The sequence below is a fragment of the Mesoplodon bidens genome, assembly GCF_964165515.1.
Source record: "Mesoplodon bidens genome assembly, chromosome: 4".
In the NCBI taxonomy this organism is placed as follows: domain Eukaryota; kingdom Metazoa; phylum Chordata; class Mammalia; order Artiodactyla; family Ziphiidae; genus Mesoplodon; species Mesoplodon bidens.
The window spans coordinates 1,335,307-1,357,758 of record NC_138160.1 but is presented as its reverse complement, the minus strand read 5'-3'; the positions used below and the strand labels follow the sequence as shown (position 1 = coordinate 1,357,758).

At 64.3% G+C, this 22,452-nt stretch overlaps 1 protein-coding gene across 1 annotated transcript; it reads left to right on the top strand.

The window, feature by feature from the left end:
• Window positions 1-313: 313 nt before the first annotated feature.
• TERT (telomerase reverse transcriptase) lies at window positions 314-20,817 on the top strand (the record flags this gene model as incomplete). The annotated part of the gene is made up of 16 exons (XM_081230797.1): window positions 314-532; window positions 638-2,000; window positions 5,889-6,084; window positions 7,499-7,679; window positions 8,536-8,715; window positions 9,347-9,505; window positions 12,077-12,172; window positions 12,677-12,762; window positions 13,541-13,654; window positions 14,071-14,142; window positions 15,822-16,010; window positions 17,719-17,845; window positions 18,492-18,553; window positions 19,148-19,272; window positions 20,078-20,215; window positions 20,714-20,817. 16 exons carry the CDS (start codon window positions 314-316, stop codon window positions 20,815-20,817), a joined length of 3,411 nt encoding a protein of 1,136 aa, XP_081086923.1.
• Window positions 20,818-22,452: the final 1,635 nt, after the last annotated feature.

Genomic DNA, 22,452 nt, shown 5'->3' with positions numbered 1-22,452 from the left:
CGCAGAATGCACCGGGTCCCCCAGGGACCCCACGTTATGGCCCCCTCCCTCGGTACCATAGAGCCTCTCCTCTGTGCGACCCTCGCAAGACCCCTGCGCCCTGGGAGGGGTCACGGCGTGTGGGTGGGGACACTGCCCGGAGCAGCTGCGCTGTCGGAGCAGGTTCTCGTGGCACCTGGGCGCAAACACCTCTGGGGCCACACCCGCGGCCCGCAGGGTGAACCAAGGGCGGGGCGGCGGGGCTCCCGCGACCCCGCCCCTTCCTCCTCCCGACCCCGCCCCTTCCTCCGCGCGGACCACCCTGGCTCCAACGATGCCGCGCGCGCCCAGGTGCCGGTCGGTGCGCGCCCTGCTGCGGGACCGCTACCGGCAGGTCCTGCCGCTGGCCACCTTCGTGCGGCGCCTGGGGCCCGAGGACCGGCGGCTCGTGCGGCGCGGGGACCCGGTGGCCTTCCGCGCGCTCGTGGCCCAGTGCCTGGTGTGCGTGCCCTGGGATGCGCAGCCGCCCCCTGCCGCCCCGTCCTTCCGCCAGGTGGGCTGCCTCCGGGGACTCCGGTCGGGCCCGCCGCGGCGGTGGTGGAGGGGGTGGGGAAGGACGTACCTGCGTCCCCAGCGACTCAGGAGCCCTCCCCGGCAGGTGTCCTGCCTGAAGGAGCTGGTGGCCAGGGTCGTGCAGAGGCTCTGTGAGCGCGGCGCGAGGAACGTGCTGGCCTTCGGCTTCGCGCTGCTGGACGGGGCCCGCGGCGGGCCGCCCGTGGCCTTCACGACCAGCGTGCGCAGCTACCTGCCCAACACGGTGACGGACACGCTGCGCGGCAGCGGCGCGTGGGGGCTGCTGCTGCGCCGCGTGGGCGATGACGTGCTCACCCACCTGCTGGCGCGCTGCGCACTCTACCTGCTGGTGCCCCCCAGCTGCGCCTACCAGGTGTGCGGGCCGCCGCTCTATGACCTCTGCACCGCCGCCGCGGCGCGGCCCACGCGAATCGCGGGCGGAACCCGGATTGGCCTCGGACTCACGCGCCAGGCCGGGAATGGCGGCGACGGGGAGGCGGGGGGACCCCGGGAGCTGCCGGCCAAGGGCGCGAGGCGGCGTCGGGGCGGCGCGGGGGGCCGTCCGCCTCCAGCGAAGAAGCCCAGGCATGGCCTGGAGCCCGAGCAGGGTACCGAAGGGCAGGCGCCCGGGACCCACCTGGGCAGGGCGCCTGGGCGGAGCGACAGCGACCCCCGCGTGATGACACCCACCAGAGCCGCTGCGGAAGCCAAGTCTCGGGAGGGCAACGTGCCCAGGACCCGTTGCCCCTTCCCGCTGGGGGGCGGCGAGAGGGGTGTTCGCTCCCCATCCCGGCGGCCGTCACATCCCCAGGGCGAGCCCGGTCCCGGACCGTGGGCTGAGACCAAGCAGTTCCTCTACTGCTCGGGTAGCAGAGAACGGCTGCGCCGCTCCTTCCTGCTCTGCTGCCTGCCTCCCAGCCTGGCGGGGGCCCAGAGACTCGTGGAGGCCATCTTTCTGGGCTCTAAGCCCCGGCCACCAGGGGTTCCCCGCAGGATGCGCCGCCTGCCCGCGCGCTACTGGCGGATGAGGCCCCTGTTTCGGGAGCTGCTTGAGAACCACGCGCGGTGCCCCTACGGCGCACTCCTCAGGGCGCACTGCCCACTGCCGGCCTCCGCCACCCCGGCGGGGCCAGGCGATCAGGAGAGCCCTGGAGTGGGCGCCCGCCCCGGGGGGAGGCCGGCCGCTACCCCCGAGGGGGACGAGGGCTCGCGCCGCCTGGTCCAGCTGCTGCGCCAGCACAGCAGCCCCTGGCAGGTGTACGGCCTCCTGCGGGCCTGCCTTCGCCGGCTGGTGCCCGCCGGCCTCTGGGGCTCCCGGCACAACCAGCGCCGCTTCTTGAGGAACGTGAAGAAGCTCCTCTCTCTGGGGAAGCACGGCAAGCTCTCGCCGCAGGAGCTGACCTGGAAGATGAAGGTGCAGGACTGCGCCTGGCTGCGCGGGAGCCCAGGTGAGGAACCCGACCTCAGGACCTCGAGTGCGGCAGGGCCTTCTCCGTACCTCGCTCGGGGGGGCAGGGGGCTCCTTGGTGGCTGTCGGGTGGCTCCCTCTGAGTTCTCTGCCTCTGTCCCCCTCTCCCATCCGGTTTGCATAAATCTCCCGACGTGTTCACGGGCTCAGGCAGGTTCTGGGCGCCGGGGAGGGGCGGTGAGCGGGCGGGACACGTGGTCTAGGGCTGCACCAACAGACGGGGGTCAACAGGAGGTCCTGTGAGCGTGTCTGCGGGTCATTCATAACCCTTTTTGATGTCAAGGTTTATCGCCTTGGCGTGGTGCCCCGCTGATAGAAATGGGGGCTGGGCCCAGAACCCCGTTTATGGGGTTGGGAGGTGAGGCTCCTGGGTCCCCCGCTGGATCTGGTCAGCCCACACGCGGATCCGGATGTGAGTTCTAATTGTGCCTCCGCTAGGCTGGGGCCAGGCAGGCGGGAAAGTGAAAAGACCGTGTCCTTGAACAAGGCCCCAGCGTCACCAGGGGTCAAAGGGGAGCATCAGGACGCCGTCCGGTGTCTCCAGGCAGTGGGCAGCCGCGGTGGGTGCTGGCAGGATTTTTTCTGTGAAGCTGAGCCTGTGGTGTCCCTCCCACTGTGGTGTTCTGGGTTTGATATTGGGCTTCCTCCGGCCCAGCCACTGTCAGCCCCGCCTCGGTCAGCACCCTCCGTGGCAGGGCGGAGCCAGGAGTGAAAGGCCCAGCACCCTCCCTGCTCTCCCTGTGTTTGACCACCCCACGCTCCTGAGATGGTCAGGACTTCTAGAAAGAAGTCGTCTGTGAGAGCCAGGTTTGCCCCCCGCCTCTCCCGTGCGTGTGACAGTCCCCGGGGTGGGGTCCCCGAAGATCGCGACTGTGGTGGCCTCAGGTGCAGCCGGGGCACGCCCTTTCTGGCTCCCCAAGAGACCCAGGGGCAGGTGACGCGGACAGTCAGGGTGACCTTCAGTAACTTGGTTTAAAAAAATTTTTTTTAATTGTGGGGACGTAACATGAGACCTACCCTCTTAAACAACGCTGAAGTGGACAGCGCGGTATTGCGCAGTGTACTCTCGGTGTCCTACAGCAGATCTCCAGAAACTTTGCATCTGGCGTGACGTTTACACCCCCTGACCAGCAGCTCCCTGCACGTGGGACGCCGTGGATGAGTCTCCAGGAGGCGGGCTCAGGAGACCAGGCCCTCACCTGACGCCTCTGTGCTCGTGGGGCCCCAGCCCGCTTTGTGGAAGGAGGATCTGAGTTCTGTGCTCTGGCCCCGATTTCAGATGGGTCCCCGTGCCCCTCTCGAGCTGCAGGCACTGAGGAGGTGGTGTTTTCCCAGGCAACTGGGCCCCAGTCCCTGGACCTCCTGGAACCTTGCTCACCTGAGCTGTGCCCCTGGCCATTTGCTCCTTTCCATGGCCTCGGCCACGCCTTCTGCCCGCTGGCTGAATGAATGCTGCTCTGAGCCGCGGCTGTCCGGCTCTCCGAGGTCACCTCTTCCACCCTCTCCTGCCGGAATGCTGCCCCTTCCTCCGTGCCGGCCAGGCACTCCGTCCACAGCACAGGCCATTGTCCTGCCTGCCATGCTGCCCACTGATCCCTGTCAGCTCCCTGATCCCCAGCCCCGGAGGCCAGACAACTGGGCTGTCCACATCTGGAGCCACGTGTCACTAGAGACATCACCAGAAGGATTCCTGCTCGCTGCCTTAGCCTCTGGTTGGCCCGTCCTGTCCGCCTACATCCGACCACGGTTGCTTTTCCTGAGCTGCGGGTGGGAGCGCTCCCCGCTCCCGCCCCTGAGCCCCGTGGACCTGAGGCGTGGCTCTGACGTCTCAGCGGCGCGTCGGCCTCTCTTCATTTCCCCACCTCTCTCCTCCTCAGTCAGCTGCCGCCCCTCCGACTCCCTCCCGGGCTGTGCGGTTCCCCAGCCCCGCAGTAGCTGCCCCGTGTTTATATCAGCCGCTTTTCGGTGTTCTCTGTTACTACTGCGATTTCTCCATTGATCTTGGAGTTATTTTGGACGATTACTTTTTATTTTCCGAATGTGTGGCAGTTTTAAATTGCCTTTTACTGTTGATTTCTGACTCAGCCATGTGCGGGTCCGTAGGACCGCGGTGGCCTGGAGCCCGTGGAGACTGGCTTGGTCTCGTGTGTGGCGTTTGCCTAATGGTTCCCGTGTGTTTGCAGGCCGGGCTTGGTGCTGTGGTCACCATGTCAGGTGCCATGCAAAACATGTGTCCTTCCAGATGCTGTGATGCTGAGGGTACACGGCCCCAGGGGGTGGGTGTGTCCTTTCCTTCTTGCCCCCGATGATCTGAACGATGGGTGTGTTAGCTGCAGGCACATTTTAGACTTAATCTTCCTCATGAATGCTTAGTGGCTCTTTTTACCATAAAGTGTGTTTACCTGCTTTCCCGTTGGTTAGTACTTCCCGCTTGTGTCGTTTTTCATTATTTTTTATCTTCAACCTGTTCATGTCCTATGAGGATACGGGGTTTAAGTGTCTTAACAACAGCACTGAGCTGATGTGTTTTGTTTTGTTTTGTTTTGTTTGCGGTACGTGGGCCTCTCACTGTTGTGGCCTCTCCCGTTGCGGAGCACAGGCTCCGGACGCGCAGGCTCAGCGGCCATGGCTCACAGGCCTAGCCGCTCCGCGGCACGTGGGATCTTCCCGGACCGGGGCACGAACCCGTGTCCCCTGCATCGGCAGGCGGATTCTCAACCGCTGTGCCACCAGGGAAGCCCTGAGCTGACGTTTTACGTTTATTTTCAATCCATTCTGACAGTCTTTACCACTTACCTGGAGTAATTTTTTTTCATTTTCTGTGATGATAGGCGAGTGTGGATGCATTTTTTCACCTTGCAATTTGTCTCCCTCTTCCGTGTTGTTATTCCTTGTTTCCTGATGTGCATATTCTCACGTGCATGTGCGTGCGTTGGTTTTGCTTCCAGCGTTAGCTTTGTATTCTCCACTTACTCTCTCTGGGTGGTTGGTTACCTTGGGAACCGTGTAAGGGACTTGCGTGTTGGAACCGGATCACACTTGAGCTGTTCCCTCCACTAACCCAGTTGTGTCCCAAGTTAGATGCTGCTGGTACTGTTTCTACAGTCGATGTTTATGTAGCTTCATCCCCCCTTCTCTTCTCCTTGCTCACCATTCATTGTCCTGCCCCAGAGCTGCCTCTGGGGCCCCTTTTTTCTCCTCTGTGTTTCTTTCATGCCAGTTACGGGTGGTAAAGCCCTGGCTCTGTCTGCACTGAGGCCCCCCTGGCAGCCTGGTGATGGCTCTCGAGATGCACCTCTGCTGGAGATGTGTCCGAGTGCACAGAATAAAATGCAGAGGACCGCAGGGGAGAGCGCTCACCTTGGCCCGTGGCTGGGTCCGGAGCCCCACGGCGTGTGGCCGCGTCTGCTCGCCCGCGGCGTTCAGCCTGGAAAACTCCAGGCATTTCTGGCTCTTGCCACCCAGGCGCGAGGCCTGAGACTGCACACCAGCCTCAACCACCCGTCCCCCGTGTGGAGAGCAGTGTCTGCTTCCTCCAGCCTGTGTGTAAAGGGGACAGATGTTCCACGTCATCACTGCCCAGTAGAAACATAACGTGAGCTACGTACAACATTTCAGGTTTTCCGTAGCCCCAATAAGAAAGTAAAGAAGGAAAGGTGAAACTAACTTAAAGACATTTTTTATCAAAGCCCAGTGATCCAACATCATCACCTTAACGTGCAATGGGGGAAGCGTCGTTGCTGAGATACCCGCGTTCTCCTCTGCCCGAGGCTCCGAGTCACGGCACGTGGGCCGCATGTGCAGCCGTCCAGGCCCGAGGGGCCACTCAGGCAGCACGTGGGGTGAGCACCGGCCTCTCTCCTCCCAGGGGCTCGCTGCATCCCGGCTGCCGAGCACCGTCTGCGCGAGGCCGTCCTGGCCAGGTTCCTGTGCTGGCTGATGGGTGCGTACGTGGTCGAGCTGCTCAAGGCATTCTTCTATGTCACGGAGACCACGTTCCAGAAGAACCGGCTCTTCTTCTTCCGGAAGCGCGTCTGGAGCCAGCTACAGAGCGTCGGCATCAGGTACGGCCATCGGGAGCCACAGCCTCTCCCTGCCCCGGGCTCCTCCCCCAGCTCCCCCAGGGACCCCGCCCTCGTCACGGACTCCTGCAAGCCCCTTCTTAGCTGAAAGCCGGGGGCTTGGGCTGGATGGTCTGTGGGGTCTAGGAGTCTGTCTGGACTGAAACAGTATGGGCGGGCTGCTTACTTCCCCCTGGCACGTGGGCCTGGTGCTGTTTAATCCGCACGGAACAGATAGGATGACACGAGATGACAAACCCGCCTATTTGACGCCATGCAGTGGGGCGCGTCTGGGGCAGAGGCGTTGCCGTGAAGCAGGCCTCCTCGGGGCTGAATGGCCGTGGGGTGGCCATGAGATTTGTCTCAGTTGCTCACTGACTGTCTTATGTCTTTTTTTTTTTTTTTTTTGCGGTACGCGGGCCTCTCACTGTTGTGGCCTCTCCCGTTGCGGAGCACAGGCTCCGGACGCGCAGGCTCTGCGGCCATGGCTCACGGGCCCAGCCGCTCCGCGGCATGTGGGATCTTCCCGGACCGGGGCACGAACCCGTGTCCCCTGCATTGGCAGGTGGACTCTTAACCACTGCACCACCAGGGAAGCCCTGTCTTATGTCCATTTTGAAAGACTGGGCAGGTGTCAGCTGGATTGGGATCCAGCCAGGATGGATGGGGTGACAGCCCGAAAGACACGGGCTGGGCCTGGCCGAGGCACCCAGTGTGAGGGCTCAGCTGTGCATTTGCGCCAGAGCCGTGCCCTGCGTTACGTCTGTGGAGGGAGCCGGGCCGGGGTCCCTGAGTGCACGTGCTGGGGCCCATGTCCTCCTGTGTCTGGTGCGGGAGGCTCTGGACGCCTTTATCGTGGTCTTGAGTGAAGGCGCCCCATTTAAGTATTTCACGCTATGTGATCCAAAGCGGCTGTTTAGGCTCTCCTTGTGGGGCCCATGGGGCCCAACCCCTGCCTGGTGGGTGTTTGAATCCCATGATGGGCTGTGCTTGGAACCACGCTTCACTCCTGGGGCCACCAGCCCAGGGAGCATCCTCACCCCAGCGGTCAGGAGGCAGGGGCCACCCGGGCCCTTCCCTGTGGGTGGTTTTGGGGTAAAGGCTGAAGGTCATAGGTAACAAGGAGCTGGCAGGCCCATAGGGAGACAATTCTGTTCTTCAGGGGGCTACGCCGAGCACTCCCTGCCCATTCTGTGTAGAGGAGGGTGGGCTCTCTGGCCCACGGGTCCTGGCCTGCACCAGCCAGGGCTCTGTCCACCGGGAACCGGGTGTCCTGGCCCTGCCAAGGAGAGGCCTCCAGCAGATGCCCGGCCACCCCGCAAGTCTGGGGTGCTGGGCATGGGTTCTGCCGACTTCATGGGCGCCGGTGGCTGCCATGCTTGCCCGCCCCGGCTTCCCACGGGCACCTCTGTTTCAGACAACACTTAGAGCGCGTGCAGCTCCGAGAACTATCCGAGGCAGAGGTCAGGCGACGCCAGGAGGCCAAGCCGGCTCTGCCGACGTCCAGGCTCCGCTTCGTCCCCAAGCCCAGCGGGCTGCGGCCCATCGTGAACATGGGCGACGCCGTGGGAGCCGGGAAGCCGCACAGAGACAGGAAGGTCACCGCTTGTGCCGCTTTTAGGCAAAGTGCATTTGAACCCCAGGCCTGGTGGGTGTAGTCAGAGTCTCGGGGGGCCGGCAGCCCCAGTGAGGCCGTGGAATGGTGGGGTGCCATGGATGGGGGTTCCTGGGCCCAGAGAAGGAGCTCCTGGGAAGGCCAGTCCTGTGAGGTGCTGGATGGGCTCCAGGAACCCCCTGCGCCCCTGGCCCCTGGAATCCTCCGGGGCAGAGGGGCCACGCGATAGCTGTCACCAGCCTGCCAGGGTCCCGAGGACCCCCGGAGGACGTCACCCCCGTGGTTAGCGCCCCCGTGACTGCTCTCCCCGCCACAGCACCCCTGCCTCACCAGCAGCTCTGACCCCTTCCATGCGCCTCCCTGTAGGACTTGGGGGTGATTCGGGGGTGATTCCACCGTTAGTGAGAAAGAGAAGCTGTCGCGCTGCTGATGGGGGTTTGGTCCATGAGCGAAGACAAAGTGCTCGCCCAGTGGGCTGGGGTCCCCCAGGAGGTGGTGCCCCCCTCTCCGCTGGGGCTGGGGTCCCCCAGGAGGCTGCCCCCCTCTCCGCTGGGTGGGGGGACCGGGTAAGTGGAGGGGACCAAGGGTGTAGCTAGTTGCATTTTTCCACACGTGGTGTCCGTGATCCCAGGACGGGTCCCTGGGGAGACCCTGGGGTCTGGGGTGGGCGTGGGGGGGGCAGCCCTTCTGCGGTCGGAGGGAGGCGGGGTAGGCGGGGATGGCAGCGGCGGCGGCACAGAGCGGGGGCCTGGCTCTCGTCCCTGGGGGCCGTCTGACCCCACATCCCCTTGGTCTGGGGCCCCTCTGGTGACACTGGCCGTCCTGGGCTGGGCCTGCAGGTCCAGCATCTTACCTCCCAGGTCAAGACCCTGTTTGCTGTGCTGAACTACGAGCGGCTGAGGCGCCCCGGCCTCCTGGGGGCCTCCGTGCTGGGCATGGACGACATTTACAGGGCCTGGCAGGCCTTTGTGCTGCCCCTGCGGGCCCGGGGCCCGGTGCCCCCACTCTACTTCGTCAAGGTGGGCGCCCGATTCCCACCCCCCGGCCCTGCAGGTGACCCCTCGCATCAGGTCCCCGCCGGTGTGGGGAGTGGCCAGCCTTTTGCAGTCCCATGTTTGCCGGAACGAGTCACCCCTTGGTGGAGCCACGTCCATGTCCCACAGATTCTCCTGTGAGCGGGAGGGCAGGGGACCCCGTCTCCATTTGGGGATGTCTGGCTCCCAGAGGCAGAGGCTTTGTGCCTTCCCCTCTGGAGTGGACTCCGTGACTGCACCCCAACTCCACGGGAGCTCCTGCCCTCGGGATCCCCTTCAGGGAAGGAAACACCTGCTCAGACCCCAGCGCCGGGTGCCCTGGTACCCTGGTCATCCGCCAGGGGCCTCCTAGTCACCAGCTTGCAGCTCAGAGAGAGGGGCGAAGACCCGCCCTGAGGGTGCTTAGAGTCCGGGGGAAGTGGGTATCTCAGCGAGAGGCCCGTCGGGGGCGGGCGTGGGGGACGGGGACGGGACAGTGTGAGGGGGGTGCAGGGTCTCCACAGTCCCCTGGTGTTACGATTCACCCCAGGGTTTGCTGACCGCAGGTCAGAACCAGCAGGACCGGGAACTCGGGGCCCGGGTGAGCGCATCCTCAGGCACTTCGGTTCCCACGTAGGTGGACGTGGCGGGGGCGTATGACGCGCTCCCCCAGGACAGGCTGGCGGAGGTGATAGCCAACGTGATCCGGCCCCATGAGAACTCGTACTGCGTGCGCCAGTATGCCGTGGTCCAGAGGACTGCCCGCGGACACGTGCGGAAGTCCTTCAAGAGACACGTAAGCCCCACCGGGGGTGTATTCGGTGCTGGGGAGCGCGCTCTGCGGGAGGCGTGCGTTGGGTGGAGGGGGCGTGGTCTGCGGGGGGCGCGGTCTATGGGAGGCGCATGCGCCGTGGTGGTGGTGGTGATGGTGATGGTGATGGTGATGGTGGGCGTGCGCGGCGGGCCCTCCTTCCCCACCCCCGCGCGCATGCGCACGCGCGGTCGTCGTGCTCACTCCTGGTGTTCCCGTCGGGTCCTGTCCTCCCGCTGCCCCTTCACAGCCGCGCGGCCCCGACTGCACACCGGGCTGAGCAGAGGGGAGGGACCCTGGTGGCAGCAGAGCCACGCGTGTTTCCGTGGTGTCCCAGCGGCCACGCAGCAGGGCCGCGTGTGCTCCATGGGAGGGGAGGTGCCACCGGGCGCCTCGCCCTGGACTCCTGGGCCGCGCTGCTGTCCGTGTGTGCGCAGTGGGGCGAGGGTGGAAGGGCAGCCCCTCGCCGCAGCCTCCGGCACAAGCAGGGCCGGGAGGGGACAAGGGCATTCGGTTGACCCCGGGCTGGAAGGGGACAAGGGCATTCGGTTGACCTCGAGGCCATCAGGGTGGGGGGTTTCCTAGCGCTTGTCGGGAAGGCTTTTGGACCACCTCCCCACCCCACCCCGGCTGAAACAGCGTGTGTACTGGAGGCGGGGGGGGGGTGAGTTCCCCCAGAAGTTCTTGGAAAAGGCACGTGTGAAGACCTCAGCACAAGGCGCTGGTGAGCATGGTTTGCGAGTCCTGAGTGTGCAACGCAGGGATCTTGGGTTTGTGGACAGGGATGGAGTCTCCTCCGCTTCACAGTCCAGAACAGCAGCGCCCGTGGGACTCCCTCCCACCCCCGGGAGCCCACCTCTCCTACCCCGAGCACGGCGACGTGCTCGCCTGTCTCTAACTCCGTAATGTGAAATCAGGGAAACTCTGCCCTCCTATCCGGTTTCCGCCGCGTCTGGGGTCCAGCCGCCCAGAGCAGCCTCTCCGTGTTCCGTCCGAACAAAGCCCTCGTCGCCGTGGGCGGATTCCAGGCTTGTGTAGTTTTAGGAGACATTGCCCCAGAGGTTCCAGCGCGGCTGCAGGCGCTGCAGGGGGCCCTGGCGGCGGTATGGGTGGTACCGAAAGACCAGGGCTGCAGCTTGCAGCCTGGCCGCCCGGTGGGGCAGCGCAGTCCTGTCTGTGGGACTCGGTCTGGGGAGATCCGGTTCTGGGCACCTTGTGTACCGGTCACGTGGTTGTGTCCTCTCATGGGGCGCCCATCCCATCTCCCTGGTGCTGCCAGGCTGTCTCCTTGGCCGTCCATCTTAGGGGATCTTCCCACGTTCTGGGGACAAGTCCTTGGGCCACTGTGGGCTCCCAGGCGCCTTCTCGGCCTGTCTCGCCTTTTCTTTTGCGAGTGGAGTCTCCACAGACAGATGCTTTTGTTTTGATGGATCCAGCTTATCCGCAGTTTGGGGCTGAAGCCGTGTTGTGCTTGAGCAGCCTAACTGCCCGGCTACCTGACCGTAATGCTCCTTTAGAATGTTTCTCGTTAGAGCTGTGGCGTTCAGTCCAGGGTCTGTTGTGAGTTCATTTTTGCGCTGCTGCTTTAACGTGTTCCGTCTGCTCGAATCTGGGCATTTATAGACCCGTCTTCTGGTTCACTCGCCTACTCTTTTCTGTCCCTGATTTTACACCCATTTATGAAATTCTTAATTTTAGCCAGCCTATTTTTCAGTTTTAGAAATCCCCGTGAATTTTCTCACAGATTCTAGGACTCTGGTTACATCCTCCATCTTTATTTTGTTAGCAGTGTTATCTTGAGTGATTTTAAAATTCCAGAAACTCCATATCAGCTCGCCTGCAGGCAGGTTTCTGTCGTGTCTGTTTCTGCTGATTTGTGGGTGGTTTTGGTCACACAGGCCTGTTCTATAGCTTTTGGAATTTTTTCCCGGTGTGCCAGACTTTGTAAATAGGGATTTTAACGTAAGGGTTTTGCGAGCTTTCCTCCAGAGTGGATGGTATTTTCCTGGCAGTGGTGGAACCGTGACCTTAGTCCTGCTGGGGTTCATTCTAGACAGTGTGGTGCCTGGTCTCCCTCACTTGGCCCTTCCCCAGTGTGGTCCCCTCGGAGGGGCTGGACTCCCTCAGACCCACTCGGCATGGCTCTGGGGGCGCCTGCTGCTGAGGGTGCTTTCTCTGCAGCCCCTCCCCCGGGAACTGCCCCTCAGTCCCAGCTGCTTCGTGGCTCTGAACCCCAACATCTTCAGCCTCACAGCCCCCACTTTCTGCTCGAGCTCCACCTCCCACGGTGGATACAGGCCTTGGGGAGAAGTCGGGGTGAAGGTGGGATGCACCCCGAGGGCTGAGACCCCAGCCCACCTGCGTCCTGCCTCCCCAGTGTCCCCAGGTGGCTGTGCTCTGCATCTCATCCCTGGTCGTAGCGGCCCCGGCGGGGGCACCACAAAAGCTGTAGGGCGGGGCCTCTCAGGCTCTGTTCCCCGTTCTGAGTGTGCCCTTGCTATCGGGACTTGGGGAGGGGGGCGTCCACCCGCGTCACCCCGTCTTCTCGGCCAGCAGGTGTCCACCTTCACGGACCTCCAGCCTTACATGAGACAGTTCGTGGAGCACCTGCAGGCAACGGGCTCGCTGAGGGACGCCGTGGTCATCGAGCAGGTCAGTGTGGGCACTTGCTCACTGCTGGGTCCGGGGCAGCTGTGGACACCCTCTGTGGCTGGCAGAGACTTGCACCGCCTTAGGCCATGTTTTCCCTCTTTCTGGGCCTCACGCACCCTCTGCCGCCTGCCCGCGGCTCTGCTGAGATTTGCTGTACATCTTCGCTCTCAGTTTCGGTCTCGAGGTCACACGAAGGCAAGTCCCCTTCCTCTAGGAGGACAGAGGGGGTTTGCCCCGTAGACCCGCCTCGAGCTAGCCCATCAAGTGACCTGTTTTCTTGTGTGAGCAGAGTGTCCCCAAGCCAGGTTTGCCAGCAATGAGTCGGCCCTCGCGGTTCCTGTGCTTTGTGCACAATAGTCTCGGAGCGACCCTGCCACGATGTGAGGCTCCCAGACACCAGACGCCTTCCTTTGGGTCCGGGGCCCCCACCGCGAGCCGTCCGGCTGGCCCGCTGGCTCGCCCAGGGCGGCATCCACGCTGGTGAACGCCTGCCTGTCTTCGCAGAGCTGCTCCCTGAACGAGGCCGGCGACAGCCTCTTCAAGCTCTTCCTACGCCTGGTCCACAACCACGTGGTCAGGATCGGGGGCAGGTGAGTCCGGGCCCCCCAGCTCCCCCTCACCAGCCCCCGGACAGGCACTGCGGCCGTGCGGCCGGGTGACGGAGCAAGACCCCCATGGCTGTGGGAAGTGACGGCATTCAGAAGCCGGCAGATAATTCTCTTAACGTGTGTGGAGCCAAACCGGCCTGGGCGAGTGCCTGAGCGAGACCCCGTGTGTGACCGAGTAGTGCAGTGGCCCTGGGGCTTCGGGCTCACGGCCGCAGCCGTCACAGGTCGGCCTGGACCGTGGGGCCTCCTCGGAGGTCCTTAACCGTGGGCCACGCTCAGGAAACCTTCTAGTTAAATGTGTTTTCATTGTTGTTATATTCTCAGTAATTACAGCACTTACTGAAAGATAATCACGTTAAAATATAAAAAAAACACGTACACCCTGGGGAGGCACACGTGCCAACTGCACAACAGGGCGAGTTTTGACAAAGGGAACACGTCTGCACGTGCATGTAAATGGCACCAGGTGGGAAGAGGACTTTCTCCACGGGAAAGGCCACGCCTGTGGCCCCTGTCTCCTCCCCAGGGGCACCACCACCCGCTGTGACCTTCGTGGAGAGGGGTCGTGCCACGTGTGACCGAGGCATGGCAGGGCCTCGCAGGGGAGCATGACAAATCTTGATTCATGTTCCCCCAGGCGTGTGTGGCGTGGGCACACGTGTCCATGTATGTCTGTGCTCCACGTCTGTGCATGTGTTTACGACATGAGCGTGAGGCCCACCATGGCTGGCCCACCTTCTAACCACATCCTGCCCCCCAGGTCGTACGTCCAGTGTCAGGGGGTCCCCCAGGGCTCCATTCTGTCCACCCTGCTCTGCAGCTTCTGCTACGGAGACATGGAGAACGAGCTCTTCCCCGGAATCCAGCGGGATGGGTATGGACCCCTCTGTGTTGGCGGATGTTGCCTTGCTTGGGGCCTGTTTGTATTTTTGGTCCTGGATGTAGACGGGGCCTCACCCTTTCTTCTCATAATGGCGCACAGGAGGTGGTCAGCAGGCCTCCGGCGGGGAGTAAACGTGGCTTTCTGCGTGGCTGGGGCTTCGGACCAGCGCCAAGCTCGTGTGCTTCCGGCCCAATCGTGGGGCCCCTGCTCGGCATCCCCAGCTGGAGCCGAATCCCACAGAAACCAAAGTCTTTGGTTAGATTCTTTGGAGAAGGTCACTTTATCCGTGTCCACGTGAACGCAGACGTTAAATTTTTCAGCGTTGGCTCCCGTGGGAGGACGTTGCCTGTGGGTGTAAAGCAGTATGTTCAGGGTCTCCCCTCATCTCGGGGTCAATCCGTGTCCAGGGTGCTCCTGCGCTTCGTCGACGACTTCCTGCTGGTCACCCCTCACCTGACACAAGCCAGAGCCTTTCTCAGGTAAGGGCCCCCACGTGTGTGTCTCTGCAGGCGCATTTTGGCCCACGTACGACGGTGGGACCTGTGTGCGAACGCCCGTGCCCCCCCGCCACATCTCCGCGTCCCTGGAGAGTGTCATGCGGCGCGGCCCCGCGGCTCTGAGAGCCCAGAGCGCCGTCGCTTCCTCCTGTCGCTGGCGTGGCCGTCAGGACGCAGGTGCCGCCGCAGGAGCTCAGGCAGCAGGACCGGGTCCGCAGAGGCTCCTTGGAGGTTCCGCACCCGTGATGCGCTGGTGGCGGACGGGGCAGAGGCTGTGCGCTGCGCACCACGGGGGACGGAAGAGAAAAAGGCCTGCACGGCTCACCTGCGGCTTCCCCGCGGAGAACGTTTGTGAGAGCGGGGAATTCAGACGTGTCAAGAAGGAGGGGTTACCAGGCGTGGGGATCGCATGGGTTTGGTGCCCAAAGCAAACCTGGCACCTGGGACCCTTTGGGCTGCGGCTGCAGTGCCCCATCCATCCCGGGAGTCTGAGGGCTTGTTTCAAAGCGTGGTTTTCCAAGGGAGAAGAAATTTCAAAACTGAGCCCTCAAGGCGTCCCCACCTGACACTTTGGTCACTTTGGTCGCTGGGCTGCCTTTGGAGAAACCCACCTGGACAGCACCCGCGTATCCTGTGTCTGCCTGCGGTATACCCCAGGCTTGAAGCCTGTAGAGTCAGCCCGCTGTGATGCTCTAGGGCTCCCTGTGGCAGCCCCAGCACAGGACACTGCAAATGTAAACCTGTCAGTTAAATCCAGTGGTGCCTGCGGGTCCGCGTGGGCACCGGCCACAGTTGGAGAGCTCAGTGGCCACACGTGTCCAGTGGCCACCGGAGGGGACAGCGCAGAGGTCGTTGCCTCCGTCACGGGAAGTTCTGGGAGCGGTGCTGCTCTGTGGTCCTTGGGCTGCGCCCGGAGGTAGCTCTGAGCGTGTCCGTCGGGTCCCACCAGGGGGCGCAGCAGACAGGCAGACGTCCAGGAGACTTGCCGCAAGGAGCTGGCTCGCGTGATGGTGGGGCTGGCCGGGCAGGTGCTGGGGCTGCAGTCTGTGGGCGACCCCCACAGTCAGGACACCCCCTTTTGGCGCTCAGGGCCCTTCCCCGATGGGTGAGCCCACCCGACTCCGCGAAGTGGCCTCCTTTAAAGCCGGCTGGTTGCAGGTGTCAGCCCCACCTACAGACCCCCTAGTCTTACGCAGACTCGAGTGTGCACACCTGGGGACCGCAGCCTTGCCAGGTGGACACATCGGCTGGCCGTCACAGAGAGGACCCGTCCCTTGGACTCTGCCTGCCCTGCGAGCCCCGTGTCTCCCGGGTCCCAGCTGCCTCGTCAGCTCAGTCGCCCACCTGTCTTACCTGGAGGGCCATCCCGGCGGGCCCTCGTCCTTCAGGACCGGCCCTTGGGGCTTCTGTGCTCCCCTCCCCCGCTGCCTGCCTCTGCCCTTGCTGGCCTGTCCACCCTGGCCTCTAATCGCTGGCAGTTGTTTGCCCAGAAGCCTGGAGGCCAGAGCAGGGCTGTGTCCGGCCTTCCTCGCGGGCCCGTGGTCCCAGCCCTCCAGTCCCCGCCCGCCTCGCTGGGCTGTTAGGTGACGTTGACCCATGCCTCCGAGACCTGCGGGTGGCATCCCCTCTGCCCGGTGGCTGACGTGGCCCCCCTGATGCAGGACCCTGGTCCACGGCGTGCCCGAGTATGGCTGCCTGGCGAACCTGCAGAAGACGGTGGTGAACTTCCCCGTGGAGGACGGTGGCCTGGGCGGCACGGCCCCCCTGCAGCTGCCGGCGCACTGCCTGTTCCCCTGGTGCGGCTTGCTGCTGGACACCCGCACCCTGGAGGTGCGCTGCGACCACTCCAGGTGAGCACCGCCGCTGCGCAGCTCCATGCATCCTCCCGCATGGCAGGGCCCGAAGCCCCAGGGGGTCAGAGGCCAGCGGTGGGCACTAGGGGATGGACCCTTTGGGGGAGCCGTTTTCTGGGCGCTTTTTGGTTTTTTGGTTTTTTTGGCTGCGTCGGGTCTTGGTTGCGGCACGCGGGATCTTCGTTGAGGCACGCGGGATCTTTTGTTGCGGCGTGCACACTTCTCTAGTTGTGGCATACGGGCTTCAGGGCACGTGGGCTCCGTAGTTTGCAGCATGCGGGCTCTCTCGTCGAGGCGTGCGAGCTCAGTAGTTGTGGCACATGGGCTTAGTTGCCCCGCAGCATGTGGGATCTTAGTTCCCCAACCAGGGATCGAACCCGCGTCCCCTGCATTGGAAGGCAGATTCTTTACCACTGGACCACCAGGGAAGTCCCTTCGGGGCATTTTTTTTTTTTTTTTTTTTTTGCGGTACGCGGGCCTCTCACTGCTGCGGCCTCTCCCGTTGCGGAGCACAGGCTCCGGACGCGCAGGCTCAGCGGCCATGGCTCATGGGCCCGGCCGCTCCGTGGCATGTGGGATCTTCCCGGACCGGGGCACGAGCCCATGTCCCCTGCATTGGCAGGCGGACTCTCAACCACTGCGCCACCAGGGAAGCCCCCTTCTGGGCATTTTTGATAAAAGGAAATCGCGTGGCAGACGCGGGGGCACCACGTGTTCCTCCGGGAAGCGTGTGGATCTGAACCAGAGCTTCCAGGACCTGCCCGACAAGGGTCCCCGTGGTCTCACTGGGCGCCAGGATTCGTGGTCACCTCTGGCCCATCGGGGAGCAGGGCTGCCGTGCGTGTGGCCTGCTCTGTTCACAGTGTCGTGGGTCCCTGCCTCGGTCGGCTCAGGCTGCCGCAAGAAACACCACGGACATTTCCGTTCTCTTGGTCCTGGAGGCTGGAAGCTGAGGTTCAGGGGTCGCAGGCTGTTCTCTCCTGGGGCCTCTCCTGTGTGTGCGTGTGGGCGCGTCTGCTCCCCGAGGCCTCACACGGTCACCCTCTGTGTTCAGCACCTCAGTGTCTCTTCTTGGGACACCAGTCCCATGGGATTAGGACCCCACCTTTATGATTCCATTTTGCCTTAATCACCGTCTTAAAGGCCTTATCCCCAGACGGTCTCGGGGGTCAGGGCTTCAACCTGTGAGTTTGGGGGATGCAGTTCGACCCCTGAGAGCCCGTCCCCCCACCTCCCCCACACTGAGCCTGAGAGCACGCAGCCCAACCTCAGGCTCTGTGCAGACAGAGGGCCTCGCGATGCACGTGGACGCAGGAACCTGTGCTCTTTCATGAATGAAAAGCTCAGGTGTCAAGACGGTGGCGGATGGGCGTGCCCGTCCTGCGCTGGTACTCGGTTCCGCTGGGGCCCTCAGGGCTGCACTAGGTCCTCCTTCTGGGCTCTCCCGGGAAGACACAGGTGCAGGCACTTTCCAGGCGCAGGTCCACGCGTCCGTCTGCTGCTCCCCCCGCCCCCTCTCACGGCCGGGCACCGACCACACCGGTCAGTCGTGAACTGTCCACCAGGTTGTCCGGCTCCCCGTGAAGCCATGACCATTTGGGGGGCAGGCGCCCGTTCCGGCCCAGCGCAGCGGATGGGCTGGACGTGTGTGGTCGGAGTGTGAAGTGGACACACGTGTTTCCTGGAACCCCACGCTGTCTCGCAGTTACGCCGGGACCTCGATCAGAGCGAGTCTCACCTTCAACCAGGGCTTCCAGGCTGGGAGGAACATGCGGCGCAAACTCCTGGCGGTCTTGCGGCTGAAGTGCCATGGGCTCTTCCTGGACCTGCAGGTGTGCGGGCTGCCCATGGGCGGCTGGGGCTGCAGAGCGCAGAGGGCAGCTGGCATCACCGAGGGCTTGTGCGTGCTTCGTAGATCCTGGGGGGTTGTGTGTGTTTGTACTTGTGTGCGGGCACGTGCACGTGTGTGGAAGCCAGGCATCACATACGTGTGCACCCTCATGTGTACGTGTGTGTGAACGAGTGTGTGCCTGCGAGTACGTGCAGGTGGGTAGCGTGTGTGGGTATGCGTGCCTGTGCATGTGCCTGTGTGTGCAGGTGTGCACTGTGTGGGTGAGTGTGCGTGTGTGGTCCAGGGCCCCCAGCCCTCACCCTGCCACGTGGCTGCCCCGCCATCTTCACCCGGGCCCCTCCTCACAGGCTGTAGGGCCCAGGACCGCTGTGGCCTCAGCGCTGGAGCCGCGGGGCCCAGGCCATCGTCCAGCCAGGCTGGGCTCTCCCCCTTGTCCTCCCCGCAGGCCTGACTCCACCGCAGCTGCTGAGGGGCCCCAGTGAGGACCTGGCGGGTTTCACGGGAGAGACTGATGGATTCTTACCGAGATGGTCCTTTTTCTCTTTCTGTTTGATGGGGCAATAAAGCAAAAGACAAACTCAAACACCAGAGGTATCGCCAACGTTTCTTTTTCCTTATGACTCCAGGTGAACAGTCTTGAGACAGTTTTCACAAATGTTTACAAGATATTCCTGCTGCAGGCCTACAGGTGGGTCCACGGGTGGCCGCCCCACGAGGGAGGTGACGGCCTCGCCCTGGGGAGCGCGCTGCCCCCGGGTCCGTGAGGAAGCAGCGTCTGCGTCTCAGCGGCAGACACCGCCTCTCCGCAGAGCCCTCGTCAGCTCTGGAGGTGCTGCTCCCGGGCACCAGATGGTGCTGGGAGGCCAGAGCGGCCCGGGGTGGCCCGAGTCCCTGCGGCGGGAGGGGCTGGCGGGAGGAGGGTAGCCGCGGGGCGGGGCGGATAGGAGAGCAGAGGGCCGGTCAGTGCACAGGAGCGTCTGTGGTCCCGAACCCTCAGGTGCACCCAGAAGGGACGGCGGGATGCAGCTCCCGGTCAGTCCAGCCACTCTTCCAGAATGTTCCCTGCCCTTGGGTGGCTCTGCGGCCCCCCTCCGAGAACCAGGGCCGGGCAGGTGACCGTGGAGTCCGCTGCTTGTCCATCCTGGGGAGGTGGACCCCATCCTTCATTAACCGTGCCGGCTGGCCTCGGGGACCCAGAGCCAGGCTCGCCGCCCGTGGTCTCCAGGGAGCCCTGCCCCGGCAGCCTGGGGAGGCTGGGCCCTGACAGAGCTGACATCCCCAGGTTCCACGCGTGCGTGCTGCAGCTCCCGTTTAACCAGCCAGTCGGGAGGAACCCCTCGTTTTTCCTCCGGGTCATCTCTGACACCTCGTCCCACTGCCACGCCCTCCTGAGAGCCAGGAACGCAGGTGTGCGCAGGCGACCAGGGCAGGGCTGGCGGGCCGAGGGGTCGCCCGGGGCGCTGGGCATCGGGGTCACCCCCATGCACTCCGTCCTGTGCCCGTCCCGGGTCCCTTGTGCCCCGCGGCCAGTGCAGCACCTGCCCCTCCAGCAGCCACAGCAGAGACGGGGCGTCGGGGCACCTTTAACTTGCCAGCAGCCCGCCGCCCTCCGCCCCGTGACTGCAGAGTGACGTGGCGCTGGGGGCCGGCTGGTGGCCCTCCTCCCCTGGGGCTCTGGGCGCTTCTGTCAGGCCAGGCCAGGGTCCGCAGGAGGCCCTGGGACACCCCTGCCCACCTCAGGGAGGAGCCAGTGAGGGGCACCCATGTCAGCCGCGCGCCCGCCCGCTTTGGGTTCACTACCCCTTGGCTTGGTCCCCCCCGGGGCGTCCCCACCTGAACGCTCCCGCTGGAGTCCCTGTGTCTGCACCTCTGGCCTTGTCCTGGGCGTTTCTGATCTGTCTGAGGTTCAGGCTGTGCGTGTCTCTGAGGTCCTGGGTGTAACAGACTTGGCTCTTCGTCACGCCTGTTTGTGGAGGTTTCTTGGAGAAGTTGAAGAAAACGTCTCAGTTTTCAGAATTCCTTGGTGCTCATGTCGGGGTGGCCCCTGAAATGAAGTGGCCGGTCTCCCCCCCCACCGCCCCCAAGACCCCACTCATGCCATCAGCCTGGAGGGACCCCCAGCAGGAGGGCAACGTCTGGGGCCCCTGGTATCCCCGGGGAGGAACACTGGGGCGGGGCCAGCGGGGCCTCAGCCTCTCCTCGTGTCCCCCAGGGATGTCACTGGGGGCCAAGGGTGCCTCCGGCCTGTTTCCTTCCGAGGCCGCGCAGTGGCTCTGCCTGCACGCCTTTCTGCTCAAGCTGGCTCGTCACCGTGTCACCTACAGCTGTCTTTTGGGGGCACTGCGGACAGGTAGGCGTGGGTGGAGTGCCAGGTGCCCCTTTGTGAGGTGCAGGCCCTGCCCTCCGGTGTTGGGGCCCCTCCGTGTCTGAGGGGCAGATGGGCAGGTCTCGGAGCCCCCAGGTGAGGGGTGCGGGTGCCCCGGGGGTTACAGGCCCCCTCCCTCATCCAGGGGCCTGGCGTGACCACCCGGGTCTCGCCACCTCTCCAACGCCCCCAGGTCCTCGTCCTCCGTGTCCCCTGCAGCCCCCCACCTGCGTGTCCTTCCTCGCACCCCCGACCCAGGTCCCCCTCGGGCCTCTGCCTGACGGTCCCCGTGCTCCCGGCAGGGGTGGGGTGCTTGCCCCCTCCTGAGGTGCCCACCCCAAGCCTGTCTGCACACAGGGTGCTTGGCGGTGTAAGTGCCTGCTGCTCTCAGCAGTGCCCCGGGCCCTGGGGAAGGGCGGTCTCTGGTTTCTCTGGGGCGTGGGTGGGGGGTTTGGTGGTCTGACTTCAGTCACTGCCTTGCAGCCAGAGCCCGACTGGGCCGGCGGCTCCCGAGGGCCACTCTGGCCGCCCTGGAAGCAGCAGCCGACCCGGCCCTGACCGCAGACTTTAAGACCATCTTGGACTGACGGCCAGCCCTGCTCACAGCCTGGGCTGGGCTCTGGGGCCCTGTGGGAGGGGGCCAGCTCCCCGGCGAGGCCTGCACCCTCCCCCGAGACCCCGGGAGGGGTCAGCCCCCAAGGCCTCAGGGAAGCAGGGCCCAGGCGCTGTGGCCTTCCCGTGACGGGGTCCGTTCTCCAGCTGCTGACCACGGGGAAGAGGCAGGTGGGGGAGCCGGGCATCGGGCGTCAGGCGTCTGGACGGGGCGGGGGGCCCTTTGTCACTCCCTTCCCCTCGCTGCAGGGGCTGCCCCGGTCTGGAGTGATGGCACATGTGTCCCCGAGGGCGCGGGGCAGCACGTGGGGCTGACCTGTGCAGTCAGTGCCCGGCTCAGCCGTTCACACCCACCTCGGGAGCAGTGCCTGCCCCGGGCGCCTCTGCCGGCTGCGTCCACGGTTCACACCCCGTGGTGCTTTCCGCAGAAGCGAAGGGCCCAATCAGCTGTTTGAGGCCCGGTTCCACCCGGCCCCGCCCCTGCTTCTGACCCCACCTGTCCTTAAGCTCTGCACCCGCCCGCACCCCCATCTCTGGACCCTCCCCGCTGGTCCCCTCTCAGCACATGGCCCGGGTCGTCCTGATTGCACTCCTGCACCGCCTCCTACCCCCTGCCCTGTCACCCCAGTGAAAGGAGCCTTTGCTGATTGTTTTCACAGCTTACAGCTGTTTTCTCAGGGTTTGTATTAAAACACGTACTAGCGAGTGCTGCGTTCTGTAATTATAAACACGTGCGCCTGTTGGGGTGCGAGATCCACGTGGGTCCTCGGCCTGGCGGGGGTCGGACGGGGGTTCCTGGGGTGGGGATGTGGAGGGAGGGGCGGGTGGCTCAGAGAGGGCTCTCCCACGGGACCCGGCCCAGCACCCCCCACTGCCTGCAGCCAGCTCTGGCCGAACTCCGTGGACACGTGGGGGAGGACGGGCAGGAAGGTTCTGAGGTCCAGGACGTCAGGATTCCTCCTGAGCAAGTTTCTCCTCTGCCCGTTACCTTCTCAGGGGACCGTGGGATTCTCCTCTTCCCAGAGGGCTCTGTGGCGTGGGCAGCGAGGGCCACGCACACGGGGGTCCGAGTCCGGCCCCATCCCTCCCCCAGAGTGCTTCTCTGCTCACCTGTCCCCGTGTGCGGGACCTGGGCAGGTGGACGTGCTCAGGCAGGTAGTCCCTGGCTGTCCACCCCGCCTGCCCCCTCTGTCATCTGGGTGACGTGCGTGCTGACCGCTGTGGGGCTCCTTTGGTCACATGCTGTGACATCCACTTAGCTGGACTCAGGCAGAGCGCCTGGGGTGGAGAGGACAGGCCTGGGAACAGGGCCTCCCGGAAATGGGGGGCTCTTCAGAGGGGAGCTGCTTGGGTCCCCGAGGATAAGATCTCTACGGGGGTCTTCCTCACGCACGGGGGCCTCCCTGCACTGCCGGGGCATATGGGGCTCTGCTCAGGGTCAAGGATCGTGCTTCGGGGGGCCGTGTGGAGGACCCGGGGAGAATGGTGGTCAGCCCCTGACCGGGCTGTGGCCAAGTGCCCCAGAGCTTGTCCAGGGAGCCTGGGGGCTTGGAGGCAAGGGGCAGATTTCAACCTGGGCTCGCTGGTGGGGGGTTGAACCACACAGATGC